This window comes from Solanum tuberosum, unplaced genomic scaffold (assembly GCF_000226075.1).
Source record: "Solanum tuberosum cultivar DM 1-3 516 R44 unplaced genomic scaffold, SolTub_3.0 scf00234, whole genome shotgun sequence".
NCBI lineage: Eukaryota > Viridiplantae > Streptophyta > Magnoliopsida > Solanales > Solanaceae > Solanum > Solanum tuberosum.
In genome coordinates, this window is record NW_006239168.1 from 808,388 (window position 1) to 818,157 (window position 9,770).

Below are 9,770 nucleotides of genomic sequence, written 5' to 3' on the forward strand. Positions count from 1 at the left end.
AATGATGTGGTACCTAATTTGAAAATAATCTAGAAAAAAAATGATTTTTGAGCTAAAATTTAGTTTTTGAGTTTTTCTAAAAAAAAAAAAAAATTTATTCCAGAATTTATATTTTATAATAAAAAGAAAAGGTCATCAATTGTGACTTTAGTTATAATTTTATCTACCCAGTCTCTCCTTATACAGGCTCTTATTAAAGAGATTGTTCGTAGAATATAAGAAAATTATAGTATTAAAAAATAACTAGACTATCATTGTAATTGGAGAACTTGTGGTCTAAAACAATCCATTGCATGTAAACCAAATAACGATCTAGATATTATTTTCAAAGTACATATTTTTCACAAAGATAATGCAGTGGTTGAGATCGTTTTAAAAGGGGAAAAGAAACCCATTTTCCTTTTGCTAACCCCTAAAGAAATCTGCATTTCAAAATAAAACTATAGCGCTGATGAATGTGTTAAATGAGTAAATAAGCATTAATGGAAGTTGACATTTAGCATCATCAAACCTAAATTTTTGCTGGCCACAATGAATAAATCATGCGGAGAAAACATCGATAAAGATACAAAATGGGGGAAGAAAATGAAACTCCGACAACAACGAGAAAAGCAAGCAGGCAAATCGTGATAGTACAGGCAGAGGAATCAAGATTTGCGAGTTTTTGCTCCTGTTGCTTGTTCCTCAGAATAGAATACTGCAAAAAGGATTTCAACTTTGTCACAATGAACGTCCAGACCAGAATTCCTATAATTGATGCAAGTATCGGCTTGGCTCTACCTGTAGAGTTGTCCGATCCAAAGTCTTCTAAGCTTTTAGTGCAGCTTTGTGCACCATTGTTTCTTTGTGGATTTGGTGGCAACTCTTTTCGACAAGGTCAAGCAGCTTCTCCAAATTAGAAGCCCAAGAATTCAAGATGTCATTGCTGTCTTTTGGGGGTTGGAAACAGACAATACCCATAGGTCTGTCTATCTTAGCAACCAAAGCTTTTGACACAACCATTTCAGATAGGTGCTTCTCCACTTCCTGAAAAAAAAAAAAAAAAAAAGAAGATAAGAAATCACCAGACAAATGTATGCTATGAGAGGTAAGATGATTATGTGACAGCTGCAACATCTAGACAAACGGTGTTCAGTAACAATGAAGAGAAAATAGAATGGTGATTGGTTTTCAGTTCCAACATTTGAAAGTTAGTGCACAGAAGGTAAAAATTGGGAACATCTAGCAACTCTCCACTGAGTTATGTCAACAGCATTTTTTTTTTCACACTGTTAACCTTCTTTACTATTTTAGTGCATAGGTGTAACAAATTTCCTGCCATCAGCAAGAGCCAGAACAAGGATCTAAACTATTGTGAACCAGTTCTGAATTAACAAAGCTAGCAGCCAATGTTTTTCACAAGCACAGCTATATTGCTGCAAGGCACAGAGAGACCCCCAAGACTTACGGTTGCACTCGGCCTTTGCACTAAGGTTTAGACCACATTCGCTTAATAATAGCAGGACCTCTCTAAATACCACCAAAGATGAAGTAAAACATGTAGCTATTGTACACAATACTTGAAACAAATTAGGAAAAGCAATAAACTAAACACGCACCTGAATATCGAGGCACAATAAAACTGCCAGTCTCTTCAAGGTTATTCTCGAGTAGTATTTTGAGACGACAAGGATGTTCTGCAAGGAAAATAGTACTTAAAAGTGAAACCACAATTCAAGAGGAAAATGGACTGCAGCATAGATCAACTTGACAGATGCCATTATGACAAATCATCCAACAGGAGAACTAAAAGTGAGCCCTCAGATATTACATGCTCAATAACTCTCAGTTTGAGATCTTCAGCAGCCTTGTCCCCCAAAGTGCCACCAGGCATATTCTTCTCATTTTCAAACTCATCCTTGAATGTGTTCCATAAAGCAGTCCACTGAATGACCTCCATGGTAATCAATTGCTTCAGAAGCAGCCTGAAGCAAAAAAAAGAAGGAAGATACCAAAACAATCATTATGCTGAAGTTGGTTCCACTAGTGTAGAGGGTGGAGAAAATTGTAAATTTCTGAAAAAACAGTTTTTGAGAAAGTTAACATTTTATCGACAACAAAATTCCTTCTGAGCATGCAAAATTCCACATTTATATTGAAATAAAAGAGACTAGATAACTTAGTCAAGTAGTAGAATAAGGTTATATACATGCTCATTGCTTGATATTTCTGTTTAGAGTTTCAATTTTTAAAATGTTAGTTTAGAAAATAAGGACTTCAAAGATCCATTGATCATTGAATGACTCTGATCTCCTTCAGCCTTAACATGCAAGACACATATCAAATAAGCAAACATTGCAACAATGCAAAGCCCGACGAACCAGACTAGAACTCTATTGCTCTAGACTAGAACTCTATTGCTCCAGCCAATTTGACTAGGGAGGAAGTGTAAGATGGCTCAGTTGACATTTCTACTATATTAACTATTAGTAAATGAAGAAAGTATTAAGACAGTTTCTGAAAGCTAGTTTGTCACGGATACATTGGATGAATCTGTGAATAGTAAAAAAACTTAGATTCTTGATCTTTCTGAAAGATGCAGAATGATATTGTTGTTGGACAGGTGCCAAACATCCTTGACGTCCCAAAATAGAAATCGCTATATAAACTTAACTTGTGCCAAAGGAAGTATAAAATATTTATCATCAAATGGCCTATAACCACCACACAGAATGAAATAATTTCCACAGAGTTTATGGCAATTGGCAAAATTTTGAGAAATCTTACCCCACAAATCCAAATATACAAATGCAAAGATAATATCACCATAAACATAGTTATTCCTTTTTTCCTTCTTTTTTTTTATAAGTAGCAACAGTAAACGTAGTGCAATAGAGTTTTTTGCAAGAAACCTGAAATGAGGAATTTCTGAAAGATTTTTGTCCTCCAAAGTTGAGTTATGAAGACTTGATTGCATAGAATCATGGGGAGACAATACCAAGTACCAGCAAATTTTCCTCAGAACCTACATGAAATAACAGAGTTAAGCACACTGGTCAATCAATCATTATCTGCAATTAACCCTCTTCAAGATTTGGAATCTCAAATACAATGACGAGCTCCTCTATCTACATTTATACAAGTCTACAAATCGAAATGTAATTAAAAATAAAAAAATCATGCCTGATCCACTAAGAAAGGGCCTCTAATAACAACTTAAGTTAACAAAACAGAATACATTGTATCTTATTTATCAGTGACTTCAAGTTTACCAAAATAGAATACGTCCATCCATCCCACCCATTTTTCTCCTAATAATATAAACTTGGACTCTAGACCTATAAAATAATGTTACATTTATTTAATCTTCTGGAGAATAATCAATGGTCTGTAGAAAGAGTTATAGCCAGACTAATGACTCTTCCTCCCCATTAGCTTTTATGTTTCTCTTCATATTATTCACACTTCTGCATTTACACATTCTTGTTTTCTTCTTAATCTAATTATCACCAAGTCTTATGCCACAGTTTTCGAAATTTGTTTACCTTCTGCGATCAACACGGGTAGACTAAGAGCCTGTTTGGATTGTGGCTTATTTTAGGTGTTTTAAAGCCAAAATAGCTTTTAAGCAGTTTTGTAGTGTTTGGGTAAAATAAAAAAGTGCTTATAAGCACATGTTTTTAAGCCAAAAAATAAGCTAAAAGCCATAAGTAAAAATTTCCAACTTATGCCTTTATACGTCATAAGCCAAAAGGTAATCCAAAGAATGCCGACCCTTATCTTGTCAGATGAAGAGAAGCCTGACTAGCTGCATAAGAATACAAGCCCAGCTCACAATTATCTTATGATACCAGAGAAACACTAATCCTATTTCTTCTCTTCTTAAATAATTTGTTTCCCAATAAAGGGAAGAAAGAGTATCTCTTTATAAATTTGTCATATCTGATGGTTTTGTATCACCTCTACTTGATGTAGCAATTAGAATTTTCAGGTAGGTGAAAATTAATTTAATTGTCACCAAATCTTAAAGCTATGCAGCAGTGACGGATCTGTTACAACAGAATAATAATTCCCAACCTGTTTACTTTGGTCAGAGTTGGTACCTTTTATTGGTAAATCAATTTAGTTGTCACATATTTTGAATTTTATTTTTTTTGATGAAGTGAAATATCATTTAAGGCATCTAGGCAAAATGATATTGTGCAGCAGAATGATTATTCTTATATTTTCCTGTAAAGAATTGCTCATTAACCAACACTACATTTTATAGGCATACTACTTTAAAAATTCAAAACTGATTTTCCATCGAATAATACCACAAGCACCATCTCGAAATTATAATTTATGCAGAATGCGAGTAATGCATGAAAGGGACCACTTACTGGTATCCACTGTGCTGGGTCTTCTTTCACAGAAGGGATCTCATATATAGCCTTGTAACAGCGACATATTTCAAGGTAATCATTGCTATGTGAGTAATACCTGCAACAGAAGTAGAACAAATGACACTGCAGTTTAAGATGCACAAATGCAAAAAGACCATTCATTCCTCTAGAGCTATATCACTCTAAATAAGTAAGAATGTCATGCCTTAGGATTGATGACCTGCTATTGGTGTACTCCTTTTGTTTATAATACCAGTTAACTTTCTCAAAAAAAAAAGGATTGATGACCTGCTAAATCAATAATTAAGAGAATCATGCAAGGTCACTCCAACCTAAAAATTTTTGGAGACATGGCAAGAACTATTCTATGATAAATAAAATAAACTTTCTTTTACATTTGATAGGTGATGCAACTTTGAAAGACCTTTACCACTTCAAAACCCAGTATCAGCCTAGGTGACTCAAATTTATAGGGTGTAGATGAGCATAACCATGTCATTTAATTGTCATGTATTCTGAAGACAACTTCAATCACTTCTTATCATCTTGAAAGGAAGTGCAAAGTATAGCAGAACTAAAATTGTCTTCTAAAGTTTAGTCACCTGCTCCCAATAAAATTTAAAGAATGAAAGTCCATTCACAAATAAACCAAAGCAAACAGAGCAAATATGGAACTATCTCAAACATGCAGCTCTGCAAAACTTGCTTCAGTCTCTATTTATTCAACGACATCCAAGGTGTATTATCTCTTCGAAAAAAAATATGAACCTTTCTACAAAAAAGAAACATTTCTGACAAAGCACAGATAGCATTCACTTTAATCCTTTGGCACAGTTGATAAGGGGAGGAAACTAGAATTCTCATAGACAACTAAAACATATATAAAATGAAGACAATCAGAATCTTTATTCAGAAAACATGTCTAATCCAAACTCAAATGAAAGCAAGATGTAGACAAACTGCCAGAAAATGAGTAAATAAGGAAGTTATGTGTCTTAAATATTATCTTCAGTCCCGATACTGCACAAATCACCAAAACTAAGTGCAGAAGTTGCAAGCTTTAAGTATGAACACATTAACTATTCCAAGTTCTTTTAAGAAAATAAATTATGTTATCTTAAAAAATTATACTCAGTTAGCATGAAAGTGCTGAATGCTTGATAGCAAGAAGGGTGTTGCATTCAACAATTCTAGAGAAGGTAACTTGCTTAGTCCACATTTAAAACATAATCAGATGTACCTAATCATTAATTGATAGTAGATCTGCTTCAACTCTGGCAGTGACGGAATATCTGCAGCAGGCTCCTCAACCACATTTTCACCCTCCTTTGCTTTCTTCTTTTCCTTAGATGGATCAGCTTCAAACACTCTGGGATTGATCTTTCTTGAGAGTATTTGAGCACGAACATAATCTTTATGATCTAAGCATAGACGAACCTGCAATATTCAGCACCACACAGTTAGTCCAAAAGCATGGTCTCATTAAAATTTTGGGTATAAAGGAGAAGGAAGAGTTTTACCCATCAAAAAGGAGAAAAGAGAAGGAAGGGTATCACATACTTGTTCAAGAATAAAGGCTATCTTTTCAGTTTTTGCCATCGCTCCAAAGGTTTCAACCTGTTAGTTAAGCCATGGACACATTACATTGTAAGTGGGAAAAAACATAAAGAGTAAGGACCAAAATATTGCAGTTAGACATCAATTGCACAAAGCAAAAAAGACCAAGAAGACACCAAAGTGAAGGTCAACAAACACTTACCGCAACTTCTTGCATCAAATCAGCAGCCTCGCCTATGAGTTGTTGTTCTTCTTTAATCTTTGCGAGCTTCTTAATCAAGCGAGCTCTCTCAATCTCAACGTATATCTACATTCCAGATCATAATTGTTCAGTAGGGAAGAGAATCAAATTGCAGTGATGTCTTTTCATCAAAATGAAAACGTGCTCACCTTTCCAGCAGACACACTGTTCAGTGTTTTGATAAGTTCTATCTTGGTGTCAATATCGGGCGTCTGGTCAATGTACTGCATGGCTTGTTGAACCATGGCCTGTACAGCCTGCAGAAGTACCAGGGAAAACACCAAGCATATTAGTATAAAGTTTAAAGAGGACAAATGAACCCATAGTATCATGCATCAGTGTCATCGCAACTTGACAAAGTGCTGAAATGCCACAGGTATATTTTTCATGGGAATAGCTCATTCTATACACATTTACATGGGGAAAAGGAAGAGCATAACTAAAAAGGCATTTCAATATGGAATGGACAGGACTCGGGAGCTTACAAATACTCTAGTATGATTACCTGATTTTCTCAAAACACAAGCACATTGGTAGCCAATTGCCCAAGCATTCACAGATGAAGCCACTAAATGCATGTTCCTAGGTAGATGGTAAGTCAAAACAAGTAAAGGCAAAAAAAATTCTAATTAAGCACGAAGCAAATGCGATCCAACTTCTTGATCATTTTTCAGTTGCCTAGCTTCATCATGCTATGCAATTCCATGGTTCAAATACTTCTTGCATCCTTGGCCATTGCATCGCTAATTCCTATTTTTTCTTCCTATAAGTTCAATACAGAAGTAGTGGTTGGTAGAAATACCTGTCCCCTAGGCAAACACATGCAAGACCACCCATGATCTCTTATTCACTTATATCCCAAATCCAACATTCTCCCAGATAAATTTTTGCAGCCATAGGAAGCCTGGCTTAAAAGTTCCACACATATAAAGCTGCTAACCCACAATTTGGTTGCCAACATAGGTTTTTGTTTTTGTATTTTGGTCGTAGTTGACATTTTTCCTTGTACCTCACCCCTCCTAACCTCTATTTGTTTGGATTTGATTCCTAGCATTTCTGTAGGACCCCTCCACCAACATCACTAACCAAGAACTTTGGCCCTACATTCATCCTTTCCAAATTCATTTCCAAGAGAGCTAAAATGTGTCTTCACCTTCTTTTTTGGACAGGGTAAAAGCTCAAATGTGTGTTTACCTATCTTTCATTTTACTCAAATCCTACTAATCCGGTTTCGACCATTTATTTTCAATAAGCATAAATACGAATATTAGATCTAGAGGTCGAGAAACCAAATGTCGCACTGAAATAATAATCCTAATAAACAACTCCATCAAAAATCTGAAAAAGGGAATTGCAAACGAAGCCGTCTCTAAAGTAGTTCATCAATAAAACAGGCAAAATCTCGGCGCAACATGGCAATTGTGAACAGCGACATACCCAGTGAAATCCAAATGAGGATTCGAACTTGCGTATTAACCATCCTGTATGTATTTTCCTTACCAGCATTTCTTATGCTGGAACACAACAATGTAAGACTCTCTTCAGTCTTTACTACTTCTTTTTTAATGATTGAGACCCTTCAAAACATGGGGAAATGGGCCCACCCTTCTTCTATCGATCTCCACCTAAATACAAAGCTTGGTCCGCCATCCGCATAGTGTAAGACTCGCAAGTTCCTCAACTTTTTTTTAAAACTTAAGAGAGGCAAAATTCATCCAACACCCTATCAAGTAGTACCCTTTTTTTAGCAGTGTTAAAAGTGGATGGCACGAGAGTTAGTGTTCCCGTATCACTTAAAAAACAAACAGGATAACTTTCCATTTTTTCTAAGTAGACCACAGCCTATCCAAACTTCTGCTATGTTCATGGAAACATTCATAGGTAGTCCCACATATCTTTTTAATCAAGTAAACTAAAATACTAAGCACTACTCTGTGCTTTTGCTTTTCCAAAGTCCAAACAAAGGAAAGAATCTCTCTTCCATTCCTTTTGTACCAAGCAAAGCATAAAGATGAGCCTATCCACTCACCTAGACCTAGAGAAGAACATTGACCCAACGCCCTCACCTATTTCCTCATGTTACAAGTCTGCAAAGCTAAAACTGATGAAGTTTTTAATTACACACTAAGTAATCAGCACGTCTACATGCTTTTTCCATTGAATTTACAGCAAGACTACAAGATCAAGGAAGAACCTAGAAAGTGTATTATAGCTCCAGCATATCATACATACTGCACAAACAATTATACTAATACATCGAAATTTTTACATTTCAGAGAAAGAACTCAATTATTTTGGTACTATAAATCAGAAAAACAAAAAGTGAAAAAAAAGAGGATGGTCTGAAAGTAAGTCCAGTACATTGCCCTCTAAGTTCAAAACATGCCTTCTATCAGCATATCACAGGTGGGTTCTTCATCAAATCAATTTTGCTTATGTGATGGTCAAGATCAAATTTTGCTTATTTACTCAGTAAAGTATTACTATATGAAACTCAATAGGTCAAATCAAAACTTCAATTACGTGAAAAATCAAGATCTTTAGTTACTACCAACAGCTTAACCACACAATAATATACTGATCTCTAAAACTTCCTACTTTTTCCTTCACATAATTTAGCAAACAAAAACATGATTTTCAAGACCAGATTCATAAACAAACCAAAACCCAAATTTTAAAGTTGTAAAAATCAACTAATTAATAAATAAAATAGACAAACATGCCTGTTTCAATTGTCCACGGCGCTTAGACAATAGAACAATCTGTTCATTTAAAGTTTTCCATGCGCGAGCTTCAAAGCAAAGCTGAAGAATGTCTGTAGCTGCTTTTCTAGTACTGGCGACGTCGCCAGCTTGCCTCATCTGCTTCTCTACACTCAGAAGCGCCTCAATTTGCGCCTCCAATTTCCCATCACCTTCCTGTAAACAACAAAACATGATAAACAGCGCTAAGATCGAAAATTGAGCACGAATTATACAAATCGAAAGGAAAATCGAAGCTTACCATATTGATTGTTAAGTTTTTTTTTGAAGTTCGATTGAGATCGATTCTCACAAACCCTAGAAGAGAGAGAGAGAGAGAGAGAGAGAGTAGAGTTTGAAGACTTTTACTTTAGAGTGTTTTTAACTTGTTTTCTATTAATTTTATTTGTCTAGTTTTCTTGTAGGAGTAGTTATGCTTGACAAAAAAAAAGAATTGATATCTTTTAGAAAAAAATTAAATCTACATTTTAAAGTTGAAAAATTGGACATACCAATTTGATTATGAAAATTTAAAAATAATTTTATTTTATTTTTAAAAAAATTGGAGTTAGAATTGTGAAAGTTGGAAAAAAGAAGAAGTAAGGATTTGTTTTCAAGTTGAAAATGGTAATTGAAAATTAAGTTTTGTTTAATATGAATATAAATTGAGGTATGTTTTTTTTTGTATTTTTATGAGTGATTTGGAGCGGAAACTGTGAAAATAGTTTTTGAAATTGAATTTTGAATTTTATAATAATTTTATGTTCAAACAATTTGTTGAATTAATAATATTTCTCGATCTGGCAGTTTTTCGATCTTTACTTTTAGGAGCGGCAGGGCTTGGTTGATGGGGTCCTCTGTCCGCAT

At 34.8% G+C, this 9,770-nt stretch overlaps 1 protein-coding gene across 1 annotated transcript; it reads right to left on the reverse strand.

Annotated features, from left to right (window-relative positions):
• Positions 1-452: 452 nt before the first annotated feature.
• LOC102602759 (26S proteasome non-ATPase regulatory subunit 12 homolog A-like) lies at positions 453-9,290 on the reverse strand. Its single transcript, XM_006357281.2, has 12 exons — positions 9,166-9,290; positions 8,886-9,080; positions 6,312-6,419; positions 6,124-6,228; positions 5,925-5,981; positions 5,605-5,801; positions 4,362-4,461; positions 2,892-3,004; positions 1,811-1,964; positions 1,599-1,676; positions 781-1,026; positions 453-697 (listed from the first exon to the last, which is right to left on the reverse strand). The coding sequence occupies exons 1-11, from the start codon at positions 9,166-9,168 to the stop codon at positions 808-810; spliced, it is 1,329 nt and encodes a 442-aa protein (XP_006357343.1). The 5' UTR covers positions 9,169-9,290; the 3' UTR covers positions 453-697; positions 781-807.
• Between the last annotated feature and the right edge of the window lie 480 nt (positions 9,291-9,770).

Coding starts and splice junctions, on each gene's coding strand:
- LOC102602759 (XM_006357281.2), bottom strand. Junction 4,462..5,604: donor TACTATCAATTAATGATTAG/GTACATCTGATT, acceptor CTTCTGTTGCAG/GTATTACTCACATAGCAATG. Junction 1,027..1,598: donor TATTGTGCCTCGATATTCAG/GTGCGTGTTTAG, acceptor TTTTTTTTTCAG/GAAGTGGAGAAGCACCTATC.